This window comes from Myotis brandtii, unplaced genomic scaffold, assembly GCF_000412655.1.
Source record: "Myotis brandtii unplaced genomic scaffold, ASM41265v1 scaffold455, whole genome shotgun sequence".
In the NCBI taxonomy this organism is placed as follows: Eukaryota; Metazoa; Chordata; class Mammalia; order Chiroptera; family Vespertilionidae; genus Myotis; species Myotis brandtii.
In genome coordinates, this window is record NW_005367384.1 from 316,896 (window position 1) to 325,246 (window position 8,351).

The following is an 8,351-nucleotide window of genomic DNA, read 5'->3' on the forward strand; positions in this document are numbered from 1 at the left end:
CTACAGGAGGTCAGCAGCGACCTACTGGCTACAAGTGGGTGGCAGAGAGCTACAAGACGGGGCAGGGCAGCAAGCAAGCAGGAGGCAGAGAGCTACAGGTGAGGGCAGGGCAACAAGCTATGAGGGGGTGCGGGGGGAGCTACAGGAGGGCGGCAGCGACCTACTGGTGCACGGATTCGTGCGCAGGGCTACTGGTCAATAATAATGGGCCAGTACTCTATCCACTGAGCCAAACTAGTTAGGGCTAAATAAACATTTTTAGACTTGCGTGCAAGATTGAAAAAAATTTAATTTCCATATACTCATCTCAGAAAGCTATTTTACAATATGATTCATCAAATATGGAGTAATCCAAAAAAGAGGAAAACAAGAACCCAGAAATGGGATATAACACAGACCAGGGGCAAAGAAAAGGGTGACAATTATTATAACCTAAAACCATTGTAAAACCTTAAAAATAAAAGTCCACTTGACACAAATGCATACTTCAAAACCTACAACATAGGGTTTCCTTCCCATACCCTGCCTCTAATTCCTTGTGCTTCTCTCAAAAACCTAGTGTTATGAAAAGAAAAAAACTTTAAATTATTACATGGGGTTGCCATAAAGAACAATGGTCCTTATGCACAACTGCCACAATGGCATCTTATTTGGCAGGCACTGACATTTATAAATATCTCAAAGTCTCACAGACCCTTTGAGATGATGATGAAGAAGAGCATTGAGTTAATCTCTCAGTTCCTCAAAGGCTATACTATTTAAAATTTAATTTCAAACAAAATTGCAAGAATAGTACCAAGAAGGTTTTTTGTCTTGAATTATTTGTGGTAAAAATATGAGTTACACATCACATCAGCCATAGACTAATGTGTCTGTTTATTTAAGTGTTTATTTTGTATATGTATTTCTTACCTCCTTAGCTAGACTAATATTTATACCACTTAGGCTCTTGCATTGTATTATTATAATTGTTCAGCTCTCAGGATGGAGCTGAGTGCTTAGTAGATATACAGTAATTCTTCAATGATTGAAATTCATGCCAAATAAGTAATTCTGTATCATAGATGGCATGGAGGAGGTAGAAAAGAGATATGGTGAAGAGCAAAACAATGCATTATAATTCAAATACTTTATCCCCCAACAGTGGAGAGTGGATTTGCACTTTCTGCCGAGACTTATCCAAACCAGAAGTTGAATATGATTGTGATGCTCCCAGTCACAACTCAGAAAAAAAGAAAACTGAAAGTCTTGGTAAATTAACACCAATAGATAGAAGGGTAAGTTTTTGAGCATTTCCAACCTAGACTGTTACACAGTTTTGTTTTGTTGTTTTTTTTTTGGTTAAATGCATTATTGTAATGCAGGTGTGCTTTTCACATTAACTTCTTTTTTCTTTAGTATTTATTTCCACAAAAGTATAGGGATTTTAAGTAATATACTTAGAAGCAGACTAACTTTTTTAGTTTAAAAATATCATAATACTACATATACATTTTCTAGAAACTGTACTTGAACAAGGTAGAATATGTGTCCTTTATGTGGCCTGCACTCTTAAAGTTGGTCTACCTTTAGTAAATTTTTTTTTGTTTTATTTCTACTATAGATAGGTTTTCTTCCTCAGAATTGGTTGAGAAATAGAATTTATTTTTCTATTTCCATTCTTTCACCCAGTGGTACTAGGTTTATACATTAAAGCCAGCTAAAATATTTAACTGTAATTAACATTTAAACCTACTAAATCAACACTTCTGTATTATTAAAGAAGCTCCTTTGCTCAGTTATTAAGTAGAACAAAGAGTATGAAAGTTGTCATGCAAGAGGGGCACCAAACACGCACTATAGTGCTTCAGCGTTTGTATAAGCCCACATAAGCAGAGAAGTAGCAGCGTGCATGATAGCACCATCTGCCTTAGGGCTTTAGGATTGTACACACCAGGAAAGGGCTCCACCTTTAGATCTCTTCTTTTATTGTCTACTAATAATTTAATACAAATTGGAGAAATAAGTGGAAATTTATTTTTAAGAACTTCAAATGGGTTTCTAGTGATAATGTGTTTGTTCCTATAATTAATTACAAAGGACTGCTCTCATATATCACATAAACCCCAAGCTATCAAACAGTACAGTTCAATAAATGGGAAGGAGATAAAAAGTCTATCAATACTTTTCTTATATTCATCTGGTTTTAATTTTTATTCTGGTACTTTGATATATATGACATTGTTACAAAAAATAAGCTGTGACCTCATTTTATTTTTTGCTTAGAAGTGTGAACGCCTACTTTTATTTCTATATTGCCATGAAATGAGCCTAGCTTTTCAAGATCCAGTTCCTCTAACTGTAAGTATTAATGTCATTTTGCCATTTTTACACCATAGAGTGATTTTTTCTGCAACTTGATTTATGATCATCTAGTTTCTGTACCATTTTTCAGTAGTTAGTTTATTATATCTAATCGAGTCTTAAAGCTTATTGATACATACTGAAACCTTTGATCTTAAATGCATTTTAATGTTAATATAATTGGCCCAAAACATCTATTCATTTCTCATACATTCTTACACCTCATCTCATGCATTTTACCTACTTTTCTCTGTAATGATTTCCATCAGTTGCCTCTCAGGAGATTTAGGTATATCTCCTTAACTGTTGGGGGGAAAAACTTTCCATTTGAGATAAATATCCCCAAAATTCTCTGTTCATATTTTCATGTATATGTCCATACTTCAAAGATTAAGTAGACTTTAACAATAGAAGAAAGCGTGTGTGCACATTGCATGTGTGTTAACAAATTGACTTCAGAAAGGTTCATATTGAAAGTTCGATGAGACTTTAATGCAGTGGTTCTCAACCTTGGCTCCACATTAGAATCACCTGGGAATCTTTTTAAAATCCTGATTTCTGGTCCTCATTCCAGTTTTTTACAAAAACTGTCAAGTTGGTAGGATTATCCCTATTTGATATATAAGGTTCAGTGAAGTAAGTAACTTAACCCAGGAGCATGCTACTGAGTAGCAGAGCTGGGGTTCAAACCCCATTTGTTATAACACATGCAGCAAAAACATTTCAAGTCATTGCATTTTTGTGTTATTTTTTAATTATAGTGGATTTAGAAATACTGTTTTTTTTATTTTATTTTTTGTTGTTAATCCTCACCCAAGGATATTTTTCCTTTGATTTTTAGAAAGAGTGGAAGGGAGAGAGGGAGGGAGGGAGAGAGAGACAGAGAGAGAGAGAGCGAGAGAGAGAGAGAGAAACATCAATATAAGAGAGACACATTGATTGGTTGCCTCCCCCACACACCCTGACCAGGGCCAGGGATCGAGCCTACAAGTGAGGTATGGGCCCTTGACTGGAATTGAATCCAGGACCCTTTAGTCCGCAGGCTGATGCTCTAGGGCAAGCGTGTCAAACTCACGGCCCGCGGGCTGCATGCAGCCTACAGTGAATATTTTTGCTGCCCAGCCAATATAACAGTATGTAAGAAATGTTTTAATAAAAATTTCATAACTTAATTTTTACAATATCCTGTTATACATAACTATTAATAACGAACTACAATGTTCACTAATGACTGATTACTATAATTGTGTTGCATTCATTTCTCTTACGTGGCTTACGTGCAGGCGTACCATTTCTCTCCACTAATACTAGCAGCGAATATTTTAGCAGCCAATGGCCAGCCACATCATTAGTCTTGGACTGACTTGTTTGGTGTGTGCAACAGGAAATATTTTGCTTTCGGAGAACAAGAAAAATAGGTTTATTTGCATTATGCTTATTAATTTGTGCAGTTATTCAATGTCTGGTAAGTTAATGTTCAAGAAAAAATATTAATTTTTATTAAAATGTTCTATTTTATGTTAACAATCACTCATTTATTTCAGCCCTTTGTATTCAGCATGTCTCTATCGAAATAAACCTATGTTTCTATGAAAATTGAAGCTTTTGTGTTTTTTGTGGCCCACATAAATTTAAACCTTGTTTATTTGGCCCGTGTTAGCCTTTGAGTTTGACATGCTTGCTCTAGGGCTAGTAATTGCTTTTTGTTTAATAATGAAGAAGGAGAATAGAGAAGGAGGTTTAGGAGGGAAAGGTGATTTTTTAAATCTATATATATAAAAGCCTAAGTGACCTTTACGACGGTCGACCAAATGACTGGTTAACTAGTCGCTATGATGCGCACTGACTACCAGGGGGCAGACGCACAATGCAGAAGCTGCCCCCTGGTGGTCAGTGTGGTCCCTCCCCCCGGCCAGCCAGCCGGCCCCAATGGGCCCCAATCAGGACTTGGCAAGACAGTCCTGATCAGCCCCCATTGCCGGCCAGGTCAAGGAACCCCACCTGTGCACTAATTTGTGCACTGGGCCTCTAGTTAAAAAATAATTGGTGACGCCCTAGCTGGTTTTCTCAGTGATAAGAGCATGGGCCCATGCACCAAAGGGTCCCAGATTCAATTCCAGTCAAAGGCACGTATCTCACTTGCAGGCTCAAACCCTGGCCCTGGTCAGGGCATGGGATGCAACCAATAGATATGTCCCTCTCACATAGATGTTTTTCTCTCTGTCTCTCCCTTTCCTTTCCACTCTCTTGGGGGGGAGGGGGGGAATCAGTGGAAAAAATACCCTGGGGAGAGGATTAATAAAACAAAACAAAACAATAAATAATTTTTGAAATTTTTTGAAAAAGGTGATACAAAACATTTTCCATTGTGTGGAAGGCTGTAGGCACATGTTGCATAGGTTTTCTTAGCAATGACAAAATAGTACAATCTGAATTTTATGCTACTACTTGTAGAGTTTATTTAGGATGAGGTAGAATTTAGTTATTTACATTATAGTATCTCTTTTATTTTGAAAGGTGCCTGATTATTACAAAATAATTAAAAATCCAATGGACTTGTCAACTATCAAGAAAAGACTACAAGAAGAGTATTACATGTATACAAAGCCTGAGGATTTTGTAGCTGACTTTAGATTAATCTTTCAAAACTGTGCTGAATTCAATGAGGTGAGGTGGAAGGGAGGGGAGACTAATAGTAATATTGAAAGCAATGTTAAACCAAACATCTTATTAGCAAACAAGGATATTAAGATAATCTATTTATGTTCGCATAAATTTCCAAATGTTCGAGTCAGAGAATGATTTTCTCCATATTTATATTCCAACTAGAGGCCTGGTGCACAAAATTCATGCACGGTCGGGGCCCGCAGCCCGGCGTGCACCCTCTCCAATCCGGGACCCCTTGGGGGATGCCCGACTGCCTCTCGCAATCCAGGACTGCTGGCTCCTAACTGCTCGCCTACCTGCCTGCCTGATCGCCCCTAACTCCTCTGCCTGCCTGCCTGATCGTCCCTAACTGCTCCCCTACTGGCAGACCGCCCCTAACTGCCTCTGCCTCACCCCACACCGGGACCCAGGATTCCCTCCTCTGGCTGGTCGCAGGCACCTAGGACCCAGGCTTCCCTCCCTCTCACTGGCTGCAGGCACCCAGGACCTAGCCCGGCGAATATGAGGCGTGTGGATTGTCCCTCTCCCAGGCTGTGGGCGCAGCCGCTGGCGCCTAGGACCACAGGGTGGGTGGCTTGTCCCTCTCCTGGTCCGCAGCCCCAGCGGCTGGCGCTCAGGACCGCGGGGCATGCGGTTTGTCCCACACCCAGGACCGCAGGGCAGGCGGCTTGTCCCTCTCCTGGGCCACAGCCTGGCTGGTCCCCATTCATCTCTCACGAGCCCATTTGTGCCTGGCTGGTCCCCATTGCTCTCTCACAAGCTCCTTTGTGCCTGGCTGGTCCCCATTCCTCTCTCCCCAGTGTTGAGTGTCTGAGCCTTTACAGTGACGGCGTGAGGGCGTGATGACCATTTGCGTATTAGCTCTTTATTATATAGGATGTTTATTATATGTTGAGTGGAAATGCAAATTATAGCTGACAACTGAAAACACTTTAAAAATATTTTCATCTAACCTAGAAGCATTTTTTGTCATTCTTATCTTTATTTCTTAGAATATAGCAATTCCATACTTTAGTGGGGTTTTTTTTATGTTGATCTTGAAATATTAAAGATGTGGTCTAAATAGCTCTAATTTTAATATTTTCTCATCTGTCAGTTTATCCAAATATCTGTTAGACTTAGAGTCTTGTTCTATGTATTGGTTACTCATTCCAAAGTTCCACATTTTATGTTCTGAAAATACCTGCTATATAATACTGTGATTATGGCATCTTTATTTTTGTTTGGGAATCCGGTCTTGCAACTGCTATGCCCTTATAGAATAAGCCAGATGTGTCAAAGAATTTTGTTTACCTTTTATGTGACCTTCTCTACACTTTGTTTAGCCCCAGACTATTATTTACTTTATATCAATGACATTGTATAAATATTTTTCCAAAATAATCCACTGGTATTCCTAATCTCAAGTTAAAAGGGAACAGAAATGTGAGAAATTTACTACTTTTGGCTGTCTAAATGTTCGTGTCTGTTTTATAATTTATATTTTTGTTTTGGCCCAACAGCCTGATTCAGAAGTAGCCAGTGCTGGTATAAAGCTTGAAAGCTATTTTGAAGAACTTCTAAAGAACCTTTATCCAGAAAAACGGTTTCCTAAACTTGAATTCAGGAATGAATCAGAAGATAATAAATTTAGTGATGACTCAGATGATGACTTTGTACAGCCCCGGAAGAAACGCCTCAAAAGTGTAGAGGATCGCCAGTTGCTTAAATAAGCAGCACCATTGGCATGTGCTGGTTTTTCCGCTTTCAAAAATTATTTTGTAAATAATTTAACATCATTACAAAGAAGAGTTTGTGACAATGCTGATCTATAATTTTTTGATGTTTACTAGATTTTGATTTTCTTAACCCATTTTTTTAACCTTCTGATTAATAAAGTAAGTAAAAAAGGGAGGGAAGGAGAGAGAAAGAAGAAAGAAGCACCAACAACAAAATAAGACATTGTTCCTACTTTCTGGATTTCAAAACTGTAATCTGGAATGATAACTGCTATAGAAAGGAAATAGAATTTGTATGCATTCTCAGTTGAAATTTTAATGTGGTCTGGATGTGTGCATTAATCCATTTTAGAAAATACCACTACTAATTAATTGTGGCCCAACCATGAGTTAGGTGTACTGTCCTTAAGAATAGCTGGGCCACAGTGAATTAACATGGATGGTAATAAGAGTTCTATCGTAGGATGCCTACTGGTGCAACAAAAATTAGATTAGACACTATTAAGAAGGCACCTAATAGTCATGTAAGATGGCAATTGTATTAAAGAAAAAATGGGAAAACAAGTGTTTTTTTATTTATTTATTTTTTCTTGTCTGTAGAGATGTTTGGTATAGCAGATTTTCAAGGCCATTTTCGTACATTTCTTAATTGAACTTCTTCCACTGAGGAAGTAAGTGAACACATTTGGTTTTACTGTATGTCTATGTGTGGTTTTGTTGCTTGTTTTAACTGTGCAGGTGATCCTTATATAAAGACTCATTGTTTGCAGTATGGTTTTTAGTGGAACACCTGAAATATGAAATACAATTGTGTGCAGTATTTGCTGTGAGGATTTAAAAAAAAATACCCTGAAAGGGACTCGTTTTTGTCATTTTCATCTCTCTTTATAATTTGAAATGAAAATGTATTGCGGAATTTGGGAACAGGAAATTGGAGAGAATTATAGTGAAATTTTAATTATTTTCTGATGCATCCATTTCCTATTTTTAAGAGCCAGACCCTCAAATTGATTCTTTGATCTCACTTAATTCTGAATTTCATTTGTATCCTTCCAATAGAGATACAAAAGATACCTTCTGAGGGCAAGCATATTCCTTAATGGGCCAGACCTAGCTAGTTTAACTGATATTCATTTATTCTTTATTGGTCAGTGTCAAGGAAGGAAACTAGAGTAAGATAGTGCCCCTTGCTAATTTAACATTTGACAAAATATTTACACATGAATTACTTTTAGTTTGCCAAAGTAAACCTTTATTTATAAAACACTAATTGCCGGAGGACATTATTCTCTTTAGGCTGATGGAATAAAAATATGGCTGGCTTGAAAGAATGTTACTTTTTGGAAGGTATCATCTTCCATGAATTAAACCTAGAGGACTTGATTTTATCATTGTAGCATTGCTTCTTAAAATGGACAATTTGAAAATATTCTGTGGCTAATTGATTGGGTTTTCAGACATTGATAAAGATAAAATATGAGAAAATAACTTACTAGCAATAGTGTCTCACTTTCTATGTAGATTTAAGCCTTGTCCATAGCGTAAATTATGAATTAATGGTTAAAAAGTCTTAATCATCTTTCAAAGTTGTGTTCAAGTTAATTATGGTGGTGGTGATAATAT

At 37.5% G+C, this 8,351-nt stretch overlaps 1 protein-coding gene across 1 annotated transcript in view; it reads left to right on the top strand.

Annotated features, from left to right (window-relative positions):
• TRIM24 (tripartite motif containing 24) overlaps positions 1 to 7,292 on the top strand; it is a 75,323-nt gene extending 68,031 nt beyond the window's left edge. The window contains exons 17-20 of the mRNA XM_014546700.1: positions 1,145 to 1,277; positions 2,266 to 2,340; positions 4,861 to 5,010; positions 6,513 to 7,292. Coding sequence (XP_014402186.1) covers positions 1,145 to 1,277; positions 2,266 to 2,340; positions 4,861 to 5,010; positions 6,513 to 6,722 — 568 coding nt within the window. The 3' untranslated portion in view covers positions 6,723 to 7,292. The remainder of the gene's footprint in view (positions 1 to 1,144; positions 1,278 to 2,265; positions 2,341 to 4,860; positions 5,011 to 6,512) is intronic.
• The last annotated feature ends 1,059 nt before the right edge of the window (positions 7,293 to 8,351 follow it).